The sequence below is a fragment of the Geotrypetes seraphini genome, chromosome 8 (genome assembly GCF_902459505.1).
Source record: "Geotrypetes seraphini chromosome 8, aGeoSer1.1, whole genome shotgun sequence".
Taxonomy (NCBI): domain Eukaryota; kingdom Metazoa; phylum Chordata; class Amphibia; order Gymnophiona; family Dermophiidae; genus Geotrypetes; species Geotrypetes seraphini.
Genome location: NC_047091.1, coordinates 79,923,908 through 79,939,494, shown reverse-complemented (window position 1 = coordinate 79,939,494; position 15,587 = coordinate 79,923,908). Strand labels below are relative to the sequence as shown.

The 15,587-nt window shown below is 47.2% G+C and overlaps 2 protein-coding genes across 5 annotated transcripts in view; one reads left to right on the top strand and one right to left on the bottom strand.

The window, feature by feature from the left end:
• Positions 1 to 6,282, top strand: part of LOC117364438 (sodium/calcium exchanger 1-like) — a 79,775-nt gene extending 73,493 nt beyond the window's left edge. For all 4 annotated transcript variants that reach the window (XM_033953600.1, XM_033953602.1, XM_033953604.1 and 1 more), the window contains 3 exons: positions 3,243 to 3,342; positions 3,532 to 3,804; positions 4,495 to 6,282. In XM_033953600.1, the coding sequence (XP_033809491.1) occupies positions 3,243 to 3,342; positions 3,532 to 3,804; positions 4,495 to 4,871 (750 nt within the window). In that variant the 3' untranslated portion in view covers positions 4,872 to 6,282. The remainder of the gene's footprint in view (positions 1 to 3,242; positions 3,343 to 3,531; positions 3,805 to 4,494) is intronic.
• A 1,013-nt stretch (positions 6,283 to 7,295) lies between these two features.
• Positions 7,296 to 15,587, bottom strand: part of PLCB3 (phospholipase C beta 3) — a 121,793-nt gene continuing 113,501 nt past the window's right edge. The window contains exons 26-33 of the mRNA XM_033953599.1: positions 12,675 to 12,710; positions 12,182 to 12,398; positions 11,926 to 12,091; positions 11,705 to 11,781; positions 11,278 to 11,367; positions 10,929 to 10,986; positions 10,411 to 10,497; positions 7,296 to 9,240 (exon numbers count right to left, since the gene is read on the bottom strand). Coding sequence (XP_033809490.1) covers positions 8,923 to 9,240; positions 10,411 to 10,497; positions 10,929 to 10,986; positions 11,278 to 11,367; positions 11,705 to 11,781; positions 11,926 to 12,091; positions 12,182 to 12,398; positions 12,675 to 12,710 — 1,049 coding nt within the window. The 3' untranslated portion in view covers positions 7,296 to 8,922. The remainder of the gene's footprint in view (positions 9,241 to 10,410; positions 10,498 to 10,928; positions 10,987 to 11,277; positions 11,368 to 11,704; positions 11,782 to 11,925; positions 12,092 to 12,181; positions 12,399 to 12,674; positions 12,711 to 15,587) is intronic.

Sequence of the window (15,587 nt, the reverse complement as noted above, 5' to 3'; positions counted from 1 at the left end):
GTTTAGTTTTACAGTGGGTGTATTGATGTATTATAGGTTAAACTGTGCTAAGGCAGTCATCTATCCATCATGAGCTTTCTCCAGCCTTGACAGTGATAGGAATGTTGTCAGTTGTGAGGGTTCAAAAAAATTTGTGTAACTTATAATGAACTATACATTTGCAAGGATACCGAAGAAAAAAGGTAGCACCCAGGGCAGTAATTGCTGGTCTTAATAACAAAAATTATTTTCTCCGCCTCTGTGTGTCCCTGGCCAAGTCAGGAAACATTTGAACTTTTAGTCCCAAGAATTCTTTATGTTTATTTTTAAAGTATAATTTCAATAGCCATGTTTTATCCAATGTAAGAGCAACTGAAAGAAGCAAGGTAGCCGGAATGGCTACTTCCCTATCTGAGAACTCTAATAAAGCTGTTATATCCAATGGTTCTTGAATTGCTTCTTGTGAATTCTTTTGATCTTTAGCTGCCTTTTCCAAGGTACTCCGCCTGTCCAGCAGTAAGCCTCCCTTCCTTTATTGCCCCCCTCCCCTCCATCAGCACCTCTTCCCCTGTCCAACAGCACCTTTCTAATCCCCCTGTCCAGCAAGTAGGCCTCCCTTCCTTTCCCCCCCTCCATCAGCACCTCTTCCCCTGTCCAGAAGCACTTCTTTTCTACTCCCCCTGTCCAGCAGGCCTCCCTTCTTTTTGCCCCCCCCCATCAGCACCTCTTCCCCTGTCCAGCAGCACCTCTTTTCTACTCCCCTGTCCAGCAGTAGGTCTCCCTTCCTTTTTTTTGCCCCCCCTCCATCAGAACCTCTTCCCCTGTCCAGCAGCACCTCTTTTCTACTCCCCCTGTCCAGCAGTAGGCCCCCTCCCTTTTTCTGCCCCCCCTCCATCAGCACCTCTTCCCCTGTCCAGCAGCACCTCTTTTCTACTCCCCCTGTCCAGCAGTAGGCCTCCCTTCCTTTTTCTGCCCCCCCCCTCCATCAGCACCTCTTCCCCTGTCCAGCAGCACTTCTTTTCTGCTCCGCCTGTCCAACAGTAGGCCTCCCTTCCTTTTTTTGCCCCCCCTCCATCAGCACCTCTTTTCTCCTCCCCCGTCCAGCAGTAGGCCTCCCTTCCTTTTTTTTGCCCCCCTCCATCAGAACCTCTTCCCCTGTCCAGAGCACCTCTTTTCTACTCCCCCCTGTCCAGCAGTAGGCCCCCTCCCTTTTTCTGCCCCCCCTCCATCAGCACCTCTTCCCCTGTCCAGCAGCACTTCTTTTCTGCTCCGCCTGTCCAACAGTAGGCCTCTCTTCCTTTTTTTGCCCCCCCTCCAACAGTACCTCTTTTCTACTCCCCCTGTCCAGCAGTAGGCCTCCCTTCCTTTTTTGCCCCCCCCCTCCATCAGCACCTCTTCCCATGTCCAGCAGCAACCCTTACCTCCATTCTTTTTTGTCTGCCCTCCACTGACATCCGCCTCAAGCCGCCGCGGCCTGCAGGTACCGACAGCCTCTGCAGCCTGCTCTCACTCACTCCTCGCCGTCGCACGCCGTTCCCCCCCCCCCCCCCACTGGGAAGGTTCGTGCGTTTCTGGTTTCGGCAGCCTCCTGTCTGCGGGTCGCCCGCCTGTCTGTGCGCACACATCTGCAGGAGGAGGAGGAGGCTGGGGTTGCACGGAGCAGCAACGGCAGCAGCTCGGCTGTGCAGCTAGTGCTAGGCAGAGTCGGTGTCAGGCATGGACTTTGTGCCGCCCGGGCCGGCTCCTCACTTCGCTCGTGGTGGCGATCGGCGGCTGGCTGCGGGCCCCGGCCCGCTTTCAAAGTTCATTTTTTAGTTCAAAGCCGACGCCGCAGCTCCTCTCTCAATCCCCGTCTGGTGCGGTTCGAGAGAGGAGCCGCGGCGGCAGCTTGAGCTAAAAAATGAACTTTGTCAGGTAATTGGAAGTATTCAAGCCCGCTGTCAGAGAGAGAGATGCTGGTAAGCGTGCATGCGCACTCATGTGGCCACCTCCCGACAGATCAGATCTCAGGGAACGCGCAGCAAGAGTGCGCATGCGCGCTTAGCATTTTATTATTATAGATTATTCCACTCGCTGTGTGAAGCAGAACTTCCTAACATTTGTCCTAAACCTGCTGCCACTCAGTTTCAGGCTATGACCCCTTGTCCGTGTCACCTCCGAAAATGTTAGTAATGCTGTTTCCTGGTCTATTTTATCAAAACCCTTTAATATTTTAAAAGTCTCTATCAAATCCCTTCACCCTCGAGAAGAGAAGATTGCGAGGGGATTTGATAGAGACTTTTAAAATATTAAAGGGTTTTGATAAAATAGACCAGGAAACAGCATTACTAACATTTTCGGAGGTGACACGGACAAGGGGTCATAGCCTGAAACTGAGTGGCAGCAGGTTTAGGACAAATGTTAGGAAGTTCTGCTTCACACGGCGAGTGGTTGGCGCTTGGAATGCTCTTCCGGAGGAGGTTGTGGCAGAGAATACTGTTCCGAGTTTCAAGCGCAAGTTGGATGCACACCTTCTCGCAAATCATATTGAAAGATACGGGAAATCCGGGTCTCCAAAAAGGAGAACCTAAATGGGCCACCGCGTGCGCAGATCGCCGGACAAGATGGACCACGGTCTGATCCGGTGAAGGCATTTCTTATGTTCTTATGAATATGGAGTTTGTATGTTTGGTTGTTAAACTTTATTGATTCCAACAATTAACAGTTTGTACATCAACCACCTTTTTTGAATGGTAATTATTCTATTGCTGGATGCTATAAGAGTTTATATTCTAAATCTGTATTATATATAAGCACTATATCCATTCCACTGCTTTCTTTTTGTTATATGAAAATTCTTCAATAAAAATTATTTTTAAAAAAACAGCCATACTCTTATCTCACTTTCAGTTCATATCATACTCATAAATAACACTTATCTATTTTCCACCATACTTTTAGCTAGAAAGCTGCAGCCTCCTTTAAACAGATTTAAAAAAAAAAATAAAAAAATTCAAATGTGTCCTAGTGGGATAGGCAGGTGGCAGATGGATGGTTCAAATTGCTACTCACTATTCTATTCATTGACTTTCACTCTAATTATGTTGCCATGGCAATGAGTCCATACATGCAAGTGTATCCCCATAAATGCCCATGTGCTTGGGGGGGGGGGGGGGTCTTTGAATCTTGGCAGATTGCTGCACAGCCCTCCATCCATCCCAACAGCCTTAGGACTGGGCTACCACCTGCCCCATCTCTAATTGCTGCTGCTTTCGTTTCTACAGAGCACGGTGGATAAACTCATTAAGAAGACAAACCTGTCGCTTGTGGTTGGGAGCAGCAGTTGGAGGGAGCAGTTCGTCAGCGCAGTGACGGTCAGTGCAGGTACAGGCAAGCAGAGGGGCATCTCCTCTCTGGCTATTGTAGTATCAGCATCCTAAGAACCAGTATTTATTCCCTCCCTTAACCTTCCAGATGCTTCCCCTTAGGTACTCTTTCTCTTCTCCAGGATTCTCAGGCATCAACTATCTGTTGTTTCCATTACTCAGCCTTCTCCCTCTCTTTTTCCTACAGGTGATGATGATGATGATGATAGTGGAGAAGAACGGCTCCCATCCTGTTTTGATTATATCATGCATTTCCTGACAGTGTTCTGGAAGGTTCTCTTTGCCTTTGTCCCCCCTACTGAATACTGGAGCGGCTGGGCCTGCTTCATCGTGTCCATCTGCCTCATCGGGGCTCTCACAGCCATCACTGGAGACCTGGCCTCACACTTTGGCTGCACTGTGGGGCTGAAGGACTCAGTTACAGCCGTGGTATTTGTAGCACTGGGGACCTCTGTGCCAGGTGAAGGGGCTGCTTAGATGGCCGGGGTGAGCTTGGGCTACCAACAAGCCCAGTCATCAGGGACAGACTAAGCCCATGGCATCCATGGAGACAATCTCAGACTCTCCATAAACCAGTCCATGATGACCTGGGCCTTCTTGGAAAGGCCAAGATGAGCTAGTGTAGGGTTTGGGGACAAGGAGACCAGGTGTCAGACTAAGGGTTTCTGTATATAATGTATGAGTGTTGGTGCTGAAAAGGAAGATAGAGGCTTCTATTTTTAATTACTGTGATTATCTTTCTTAATTATCCACTTGGCAAAACAGCATTGGGCATTTCCTAAACATCTGTCTTTTTCTCTCTTTCTCCTGTGCTTTGCATTCTCAACTCCATTTTCCTCTTCCAATGTCTCATCCATGGTCCTAGAGCTTCTCTCCAGCTAGTACTGGTTACAATAGAAGTCTGAAGTGGGAAACAGGGAGCTTACACAATTATTTGACAGATGCCATGCTTCTTGGTTTGCCATTTCTGATGCCCAAAGATTCATAAAAGGGGGCCAGACTGTGTTGCTACTGCTTCAGCATCTAACATGTCCCTAAGAGAGAATGGGGTGGAGGCTGGGATCCCAGTCTTAATGTTAAATGTATGCCTCTTATTCTTTCTGTTTTGTGTTGCATGTCTGTGACACCTCTCTCATTCATCCTCTTTCAGATACCTTTGCCAGTAAAGTGGCAGCAATCCAAGACCAGCATGCAGATGCTTCCATCGGCAACGTAACGGGTAGCAATGCAGTCAACGTCTTCCTTGGTATTGGTGTGGCCTGGACCATTGCAGCCATCTATTGGGCCAGCAAGGGCGAGCCTTTCCGGGTAACACCAGGCACACTAGCCTTCTCAGTCACCCTTTACACCATCTTAGCTTTCTTCAGCATTGCAATGCTGATGTACCGCCGCCGGCCTGCCATTGGTGGTGAGCTGGGAGGGCCCAGGGCTGCTAAGATCTTGGCCATGGTGGTCTTCATCTGTCTTTGGCTCATTTACATCCTTCTGGCTTCAATGGAGGCATACTGCCACATCAAGGGTTTCTGAATTTTGACAACGCCATCATGGAAAAAAGGGAATGGAGATGCAGCTGCAAAAGAAATCTGAAAACTGGGGCCAAGCAGCAAGACATTAAGAGCACAAAGGGATGAAGGAGAAGGGATGTACCTGGAACTCTGATCCAGTGCCCCTTCTCTCCATCACCAGCCCAGCATTCCAGTGATGCAAGGAGCCAGGATTTCCTATGGTGTCCAACAGAGAAGTCTCCCAACACTAAGCCTGAATCCACCCACTGGTATAAGCTGCCACCTTCGTGGAAGGTTTGGGTTTAGGTTGAGGATGGGGGGGGTCTAGTACAAGAGCATGATATTTGACATATGACTTATGGCAGCTATATTTTAGTTCTAATGGAGTGGGAGGGAGAAAAAAAAATAGAATTTCCCTGTTCTCAGGATATGAGAGAAGGCAGGCACATGGGATCTCTTAGGGAGAAGAGGAGATAGTGGATGCTGTGGATGGGCAGACTGGATGGGCCATCTGGCCTTTATCCACCATCATGTTTCTAGGGTGATAGTGTAAAGCAGGCGATGGAAAAAAGGGGTAGAAAAAAACCAGGGGTTACCGTTAAAGCTCTGATAATGGAAGAACCCACATTCCTCTCTGGTGAGATCATTGCGGTGAGACAGGGACAGTGGCCCTCTTTAAGGATTTATGGTTATCCACCCCAGCTCCAAGTAAAGTCCTTGGATCCAGTAGAACTTCCCAGAATTGTATATAGATTTGGCTAGTGGGTAGGGCTAATATCCAAGAACCCACCACTTTTACCTCACACCCTCCCTAAATGTCTTGCAGTGTGATCCATTGCCCATCTGTCTGTCTCCATGTCCTGCTGGCTGTTAACACACATTTCTGAGATGTGTGTGCAACTGATGGGAAGTGCTGGCACTATGGGATACTGGGAGGGATTCTAGGATGGATCTGTCCAGCAGTATCTGAAGGAGAATAAACATATAAGTCTTACCAATGTTACGTATTGTGAAGAGAGACACAGAGCTGAAGCCCCCCTCAAGAAAGAGGGAGTGGAGGAATTAATGGGATCAAAAGAAGGGATATGAAAACTGGGGATGCAGGAAAAATAGTGTGTGAAAGGTGGAGGATGTGGAGTGTATTGGTGTAAATCCTTCATTTCCTATCTCATTTGCTGGGGCTGGGCACAAGATGAAGGATCCAGACTGGTCTACAGACTTGTCCAGTTGAATGAATTTGGGAACACTGTGATGTTTCCCGGGTTTTACTACCCAATTTTGAGATACTCGTCTATTGTCTTGTGTATGTCAAAACTGTGAACACTGTGTATTTAACAGTCTTGTGTCTGTGCTGCAGAAGTTGTGACTGCTTCTGGCCACAGGTCAGGGTGTGGGGAGAAGCAGGAGACAGCCGATAGCCACAGGAAATGCATCGAACGTTTAAAAAGCTCCTCCTGTCTACCTATAAAGCTTTCCTGAATATGGGTGTAGGCCACGTGCCACCAGGCAAATGCATCTCAGAGGGTGGCTGTGTGGATATTTTGGAAGTAGCACCGCATGGGACCTAGTCTGGCTAAGTCTCTCTTTGCACCTGCTACCATCTACTGTATCTCAGAAGTGTCTCGATGCATGTCGCTTGTTGTAAATAATAAAATCACGTACAGAAACTCTACAAAAGTTTTCTATAGTGTCGTGCACAACCCCATGGCTGACTCTAGTTAGGTGAGGGCTACAAGTATACTAACAAACCCAATGAAGGTGATGGATGCAAGGACTGTATGTGAAAGTATGGAAGAAGCACAGAGGATCTCCGAGGGAGACATTGTACAGCTGATGGGCAGACTGGATAACCCTATGGTCTTTAGCTGCAGTCATATTCTATGCAGGTGTGTGTGTGCCACTCTTGTTTAGGAGGTGAGAGCACATGTATACTTCACATATACTTATCACATATGTGTTGGCCCATAAGATTACATATACACTAATGGACAGAAATGTATATGCAGAGTGATATCCAGTAAGGTTTCTCCTTGAACACCTCATTCTTGTAGCCTATCAGCAAGACCCATGTCCCATCATTGTGTTTATAACTCTGCTTGTTTTCACCACATAACACAGTAACTAAGGCTGCATTAGGCCTTCAGTCTTCCCAGTTGAAACACTTTGTTTGGCTCTCCATTGAGCATATAAATTCCTATATTTAAAGCAACATAACCCTACCCTCCATCTTTTACCCACTTTCTCAATCCAGTCCTCTATGTCAGTCCCTTACCTGTTTCAATTTTGGCACAGTACTGGCCCGTTACCTTTACCGCTGGGTAGTTACAGGCCTTATCATTTTTATGCCTTGATTTTCACAAGACTTAGACTTAATTCTGCACCCAGATCTTCCCCAGCGAGCTTTATAATAATCCACAAAACTATCAAAACTCATTCAACTACCAGATACTTGTTGATGTTAGGGGGGTCAATCCTTGTAAGACACATGGAGTACAAAGAATCCCAAAGATTAAATCTATTGCAATGCACATTCCTAGCAGGGCCTTTTCATAATATAAAGTCACTGGAGCTGTAGAATTATACCAGCATGTCCATAGCATCTCCACATCCATATTTATTGCAGAGCTAGTAAAAAAAAATAAAAAAAAAATTAATAAAATCTGCAATTCATTGAAAAATTACATACATCCTGGAATGAGCTGCTCCCCTTTGACAGCGCCTGGGGGGGGGGGGAATGAAAGGGATCCTGTGATGTGGTGAAGAGCCACTGAGTCCCAGGAGACAAAATGAGATTGAAGAGCACTCCAGGGAAGAAGTGTACCGTTATTTATAATCTGAGTCCTTGGTCCCTCCCTCCCAACCCTTAAAAAATAAAATTAGCATAAAATAAAATCTCTTGTAAAAGAAGAGAACAGTCAGCTGTCACTTTGTTCTTAATTAAAAAATTAATCAAGAGATAACTTGTTATAAGCTGGACAGAGCTTGGGAAGGGGAAGGGGTTGGGGGTTGTATGCATGTAAGGCCAGTGCTATGTCCTCCATCCTAACTAGCAAGGATTTTGGAGTATTATGGGGTCTTGAAGAAATAGTAGAGACAGAACACTAGCAGGTAGGGGAGAGAGACCTTAAAACCCAAGAGAACTAAGACAACTTATGTGATCCTTCTCTCTTCCCAAAGCATCCTGGGACTGTAGTCCTCCCAAGTAATACAGAACTCCCTTTCCTGGTATGCCATGGGAGGAGACAGCAGAAGAGTTCTCAGTGTGTTTAGCTATCTCCCCAGCTGGGCAGCTCTGTTCACCCACCTATGGAGAGGGCTGTGACAGCCCTTCCCTCTAGTGACCTTACAAGGCAGGCAGGGTTCACAAATGTAGATCTGGTAATGTCATCATACTGGAGGAAGAAAAATCTTTTGTGAAAAAAAGAATTTAAATGTCAAAATTTAAAGCACATTTCCTCTAATCTTCCATACTCTCCAGCAAGTTAAAAACCATACCAGGTAAAACCGTATCTTGTACATGTTATACATTCATGTGCTGCTAGTTTAACATGTAACACAGTATAGACAAGTGCCACCAGAATCAGAACTTGGTTTGAAGACATTTCTTTCCACCATCCTCCAATTCTCACCCATGCAGAAGACCTGCATTACATGGGATTTCTTAAATATTAAACCGTGCCCTGCCTCAGATTGCAGATAATTAAAAATGGAGCATTCAGGTTTGCTCCCCTTTCAGCGTGCAGTTTGCAGGGCTCTCTGGTATGGCTGCACCTCACACTCATAGCAGGTATGAATGTTCATAGTATTACAAACCACACGCTGTGGTAGGTACTAGGTAGCTCAAAGTAGAAGCTGTGAAATTTTTTGGAGCACACATGGCTCTCATAAGTCCCATACAGACTGGGTAGAGGCCATAAAGTTCCTGATTTACCCCCCTCCCCCCCAAGACTTCAGCTATGTTATGAGAGGCCTCTTGTCTCTAGCAGATGTGCACAGTGGCAGATCAACACTGGCCAGGCTTATGTACTGCTATGACTGTCTATGTACAAGGGGTAGGATGGGGGGGGGGGGTGTCACAGAACAGTAGTCTCATCAGTGGTGTTCCCAAGGGCAGCTAGCACAGGCCCCTCCACCTGTGGTGATGTGCAATTGTCCAAGCTCTGGTTACTCCGCCAGCCAAAGCGAGAAATGGAAGACGGCGTGCTATGGGTGGACTGGGATCCTGAGCCTGGGCTGTCAGTGCCAGGTGAGTGTCCATTATTAACACTGGCAGGCGAGCTGGTACCAGAGCGGTTCAACCTGCCATCCATCTCCTCCTGCAGGTAACGTCGGATCTCCTGAGGAAGCAGCTGTGATTCCATGTCACACTCCTGCTCCAGCTGTGCCAGCAGCTGTAAAAGATAAAATCTGGCTTCATTTCTTTAAAACTAGCTGTGATCTGTTGAAAGTGCAAAGAAGGCTAATTTAGACACCCCTTCCAACCTCCCCCACTCCCCTCCCCCATCTTGCCTCTAGCTGCAGGGCTTTCTTAGCTTCCTTCAGGGTTTTGCATGCAGGTACACAATGTAATACATGCACTAGTCAGAGTCTATGCATGGTGGTATCACAAATACACATACTAAAATGCAACAGCGCCCTCTCTTGTAGCTACTAGGTGAACAGCAAGGACAGAGAGAAACCATCACACTGCAGTCAAAGTATTTTAGACAGACAAACTAAACTACCATATTTTTCGTTCTATAAGACACACCCATCCATAAGAAGCACCCCCCTGTAGAGGAGGAAAAACTAAGGAAAAAATTTCCTCCTCTAAAGGGGGTGCTTCTGGTGTGTCTAGTGCTGGGAAGCTCGAAGCAGCCCACCCGCAGTCAAAGGAGCCCACCCACAGCCGCCCACAGCCCGCAGGCAGCCCCTACAGCCAAAGGAGTCTGCCCGAAGCCCAAAACCGCCCACAGCCTGGTACCTTTTTAAAGTTGCGGTGGTCCAGCGCGCTCTCCTGCTGGACAGCTGGCTTTGGTAGCAGAGCGCGTGACGCAGGAGCATGACCTTTGCACTTCCTGCCTGGTCCCCGTCACTCAGTGATTGGCGGAGGTCAGAGAACTGAGTGGCGCGGGACCAGGTAGGAAGCGCAAAGGTCACGCTCCTGGGTCGTGCTGCTCTGCTACCAAAGCCAGCCAACCAGCAGGAGAGCGCGCTGGACCACCGCAATTTTAAAAAAGTACCGGGAAGGAGAAGGTGTATTCGTTCCATAAGATGCACCCACTTTTCCACCCCATTTTTGGGGCAGGATAAAGTGTGTCTTATGGAGCGAAAAATACAGTAAACCTTAAGCTTATATACCACATCTTCTCTATAAATATAGAGCTCGACATGGTTTGGGAATAAGGCTGCAATAAAGCAGTGCTGTAGTCTTTTAGCAGGGAATTACAGCAGAACTCTTTGCCTACCATGGGCTGAAGATTACTTACTCCCTGTTCCTTCCCTTAGGATGCAATTTAACCAGAATGGTCCCTGCCCTGTGCTTGGAGATTTACCCAGAATGCCCTCTTTCCCATACTTACCCTGGGCTCCTCATCTTTGATGTGCCGGAGGATGTCCTGCTGCTCACTGATCAGTTTCTCCTGCCGTCGTGTCTGAGCCTCCTCCAGCTGGATGGGAATACAACCCAATATAAGTGAGATGCCTGGCCAGTAGGAGCACAGAGATGGAGTCCCAGTGCACGAGTATTCCCCCCCCCCCCCGTAAACCCAACAATCTTGATCATCTCAATGCCATGGCTCTCACAGAACAATCCTATAAAAAATGCCACTTTATTTAGTATACACCTAATGAGGCCACCTTCCAAAAGCGTTATCTGGTTAAATGAGTTATGTGGAAATATCCACTCGCTCTCTTTTGAGTTTGTGTGGCTGTCAGGACTATTACTTTGCCCTGACTCGCTGCTCAGTGTTGAAACTCATCTCCACCTCCAAGCTGCTGCCCTAGGCAACTACCTAGTTTTGCCTAATGGTTGGGCCGTCCTTGTTTGAAAGTTGAGAAGAAGACTGGATAGGGAGGGAAAATTCCAGCCTGCACTTACCCGCCGTATGGCATTGACAGATTCATTAATGTGCCTGCGATTAATTTCTGTCAGTTCCCTGCAAAGAACAAAATGGTGAACCTCAGGTTACAGAAAGCTGAGAGAGAGAAAAGGAAGAACAGCTGGCCAAAGTGGTGGGGAGAGTAGAAGAGGGCTAGTTGTAGGCCAAAACAAATGGGATGAAGGATCTCTGTCTAAGCAGTTGTGTCCTTGGTACCATCTGTGTCCCTCTGTTCATGAAACCAGACCCTTATGCTAGCCCGTGGACTTGTTTCCTCAATATCCCCACCCCTCTCCATGGGGCTGATATCTCCTGCCTTGGCTAAGTATTTGCCTTGGGATCACTCACACTTCCTTCTTCTGCTTTTCCCGTGATTTTGCCTCCGTGATGCTATTGTGACGCTTCCGTTCCAGAATCTTCTGCAATTCTTTCTTCTCCCTAGCTCCAGTGCAAGGAACCAAAGGCCATGGTTATATTGTTACATCACATTACACAAAAATGCATCTATTACTTTCGCATTCTGTCAAACCCCTCTGCTCATGGCAACTAACATTGTGACACAGCTTCCAGACACAGCTCTCAAGGTATTAACTCCCAGGACTTCTTCCAGCCCTGCACAAAAGTTATCTTTGTTTGTTACCCATAATTTTTGGTGGGAAACATTACAGACTCCCTTCAGCAGGGTCCACACCCTTAGCACTACCTGAAAGAGGCGGAAGCTCTTTCCCAAATGAATGAGACTAAAAACTTCAGCTTCGTTTTTTCTGGAACTCACTTTTCATTCACTTCTTTCAGATGCTTCAGCTGCCCGGCCTGACAGTCTGAGGCTACATCTCGGAGCTTCTGCAGGGCCTGTGAAGAAGGTGGCAGAGAGACAGCATCACTGCCTCAGACCAGTACTACAGGTTGTACAATTCAGCAAACCCCTGATTAAGAGATGATAGATAATGGGTCACACAGCAACAGGAAAGATAAGCTAGGCAATCACCGACCCACCTGCCTCAGATGCTCAAACTTCTTGGTTTTTTCCAGCTGATGCTGAGAATCCCGGAGCTCCAACAGTCCCCGCATTTGCCATTCCTGCAGTTCCAGCTTTTTTTGGCTCACTTCCTTCTCCAGCTGACTCAGCTGCTGCTTTACTGCCTCTGAGGAGCCACTGGTTCTGTAAGAGATCAGGTCCGGGAGGTCAGAGAGCAGATCTACGTCCGACAATCACCCCCTCAGGACCTACTGCCCACCTCCCCACACTCACTCCTTCTGGAGGTTCCTCATCTTCTTCTCCACCTGGGAGCGCCTGCGGGTGCTCTCGCTGTGGAACTCACTCAGGCGGGCACTCTGTTCCCGGTGTAGCACCGAGATCTTCCGCATGTGTTTCTTTCGCAGGTCCTTCAGTTCCCGGTACTGCTTCTTCAGCAGCCGAACAAAAGCTTTTTGCTGCTTGAGCTCCTCCACAGTCTGCGCACGTACCTCTGAGAAGAGAACGGGTAGAGAGAACGTCAGGGCGCTCAGCTTAAGTGAGAGGGCAGCCGGTGATACAGAAATGATACTTCCTAGCTTTTGATCATTTTTCTGCAAAACCCTGGAGTTATTACTGCAGTGAGAGAAGTGAAATCTCTGAGGACTGAAAGATATCATGCCCACTTGTACTGCAGAGTGGGAATGCAGCAGAAAGCACAGGATGTGTTCTGTAAGTGCAGTCAGAAGATGACACCTAATAAGTCACATCACCATTTTAATGCTCTTACCTGTGAGCACACTGGCGATAAGCTCATCCTGCTGACCTAAAACAAACAGAGAAGAGGATAAGCACAGTCAAGAGATGCAAACTATTACACTCTATGCTCCTTGCACTATCTGCTAGCTCACTCTGACGGGCCCTCTTCCCCTTTCTCTCCTCCAACCACAGGCTTCTGTTCACCCCCTATCCCTTCACTTCCTACATAAGCCCCTACCTTTTCTTCCTCCTCCTTTACAAGTCCCTGGTCAGTGAAGTAGTAAGGGGGGACGGGAGTGGACTGACTCAGGCTTGTCTTGGTGGGGGTGTTGGCACCTCTCCTCCTCTCTATCCCCCGTACCTCCTTGGCTCTTCACCAGCGCGAGTAGAATCTTCAAACAGCTGCTCATGCCAGCCTCAGCTCTCCCTGTGAAGTCACTTCCTGGTCATAAGAGTGAAAGGGGAGGCATGCAGCTGAATGGGCGGAGAAGGGGGGGGCACCCTGGTACCTCTATTCCCACTTCATTCAGGGGGCCTGGGTCCCTGTCCCATCTTTCTCACTTCCTCACGCATGCTTCTGGTCCCTTCTCCCTCTTCACCCACCCTCACAATCCTATCCTTTCCTCCCACCTCCTCCAGGGGCTCTAGCCTACATAATTCTTAGTTTATGTTAGGATTGTTCGTCAAAAGTGCTATGACAGAGGCCCGGGACTATGGCTTAAGTTTCTTAAAATTTTGTGCTAATGTTAAAAAATAAATCCTCTGCAAACTCCTGAACCCATCAGAAATCACCATTTTATAAGAGCAAGCTGCAAAGCCATTTACCCAGTTATAAATGAGTGGTCCGAGATTTTCCTCCTCAAATGTGACTAAGAGCAAAGAGGGATGCCATAACACAGATAATAGCAACATACTACTATATTGAGACAGACCGACAGTCCATTAAGCCCAGAACCTTGGTTCTAACAGTGGCCAATCCAGCTCACAAGTCCCTGACAAGATTCCAGGTATAAACAGATTTTATACTGCTTATCCCAGGTATAAGCAGCACATTTTCCCAAGTCCATATTTGTAATGGCTTAAAAAAGTTATGAGCTAAATTATAAATGAAAACCACCTTCAGTCGCATTAAAGGAAGAGAATTTTCCTGGGGTGTATTTAGGTTAAGGGGAAGAAAAACACATGTGCATGAGATAAATCATACTCTCACACCAAATTACATGCACTCTCTCTATATATTCTTTACATTTTCATATTATCATCTCACTACCACTTAAGGATCATCGGAGTTCAATGCAGTAATCTTTCATTCATTTTTTACAGAAGAAATGCTTAAATCGTCATCGATCCGTCATTCATTCATTAAGGTAGTTTAAATAATTTAATTTAAATATCGGTTTTATTTTACTTTACTTAAAACTCTTAGCTCAAGCACTTATCTTAGATTAGCCGAAGCTCTGTCGGCTGGGGACTTCTGCCGACTTGCTTCGCCACTCAGGCTATGTCAAGGCTGTCCCCAATTTACTACTGCGTCCCCTATCTAGTCCATTCTATTCTCTAGACCAGGGGTGTCAAACTCAAATCACATAAGGGGCCGAAATCTAAAACACGTGGACCAGATTTTTTATTAAGATACTTACCCCCTCCTTTGCTGATGTACAACGTGGGCCCCAGCGCCGATGGCAGCTCCAACGCTCACAGGACTTCTGTGAGCATCGGATCAATCGCTGCTGCTGCCACAAAAACCCACACTGCACGTCAGCAAAGGAGGGGGTTAGTCTTAGTAGAAGTATAGAGATACAACCTCTCCAACCCCACGCTGGCTACAAAATAAATAAAAAAGACTTTTCCTCTCTTTTAGGTCCTAGTTCACGCTTGCTGTCTAACACCAGCTCTGGCAGGATACACATTTCAAATATACCATATTGTAATCACAAAACAGAAAATAAAATTATTTTTTTCTACCTTTTGTTGTCTGGTCATTTTGCTTTTAGTCCCAGTTTCTCTTTCTGATTTTGTCTATCTTCTAATTCTCTTTCCAGTGTCTGCTGTCCATTTTTTTCACCTCTTCTCTCTTGCTCAAGTCCCTGTCTCCAACATATTGATTTTTCCCTTTCAACTTTTCTCATTTTTTTCTTTTCTGCCTCTGTCCACTCAAATCTTGCCCTCTTTCTCATCCTTCTCCTTTTTAAATTTTCAGCTATCTATCAATTTTCCATCTTCTCTTATTCTGTAGCTCTCCCATTTCCCATCTCACTCCTTTCCCAGCCTCTTATTTCCTTCTATCTCTCCTCCTCTTTCGTCTTGATACAACATTTTGCTCCCTCTCTTTTCTGGTTTTTTTTTCCCTCCCCCCTTGATACTGAACAATGAGATGGAAGGAAAGCCTAACATTTCTCGCTCCCTTCCATCTCCAGATCCAACTTCTTTCCCTTTCTCTTCCCAACTACCCCCATCCCATCTCTCCCCCTGTCTGCCTGCCTTCCTCACTCTCCCCAGGTCCACCATTTCTCCCTTTCTCTTCCCAACGGTTTTCTCTTCAAGTACCTTTTTCCCTCTTCCTCCACACTACTCCAGGTCCAAGCTTTCTCCCTTCATCTCGCTCTCCTCACTGCCTGGCGTGTCTTTCCCTCCAGCACTGGTCCGATGTCGCCGCCAAGCCGAGGAGTCTGTTGGCCTCAGTGATTCGGCAATGTTGTACATGGCTCCCCCTCCTGCTTTTCGCCTGCTGCAGTGTCTCCAATGACGCGCAACTTCCTGTTTGTGGATGGAAGGCAGGAGGGGGAGCCACAGACAACACTGCCGAAGCCGGCAGACTTTCCAGCATGACGGTGACATCGGACAGGCACGAGAGGGAGGACACACTTGGCTCTGAGAAGGGGAAGTTCGGAAGAATTGTCGCGGGCCACATAAAAAGGCCAGGCGGGCCTTGTGTTTGACACAT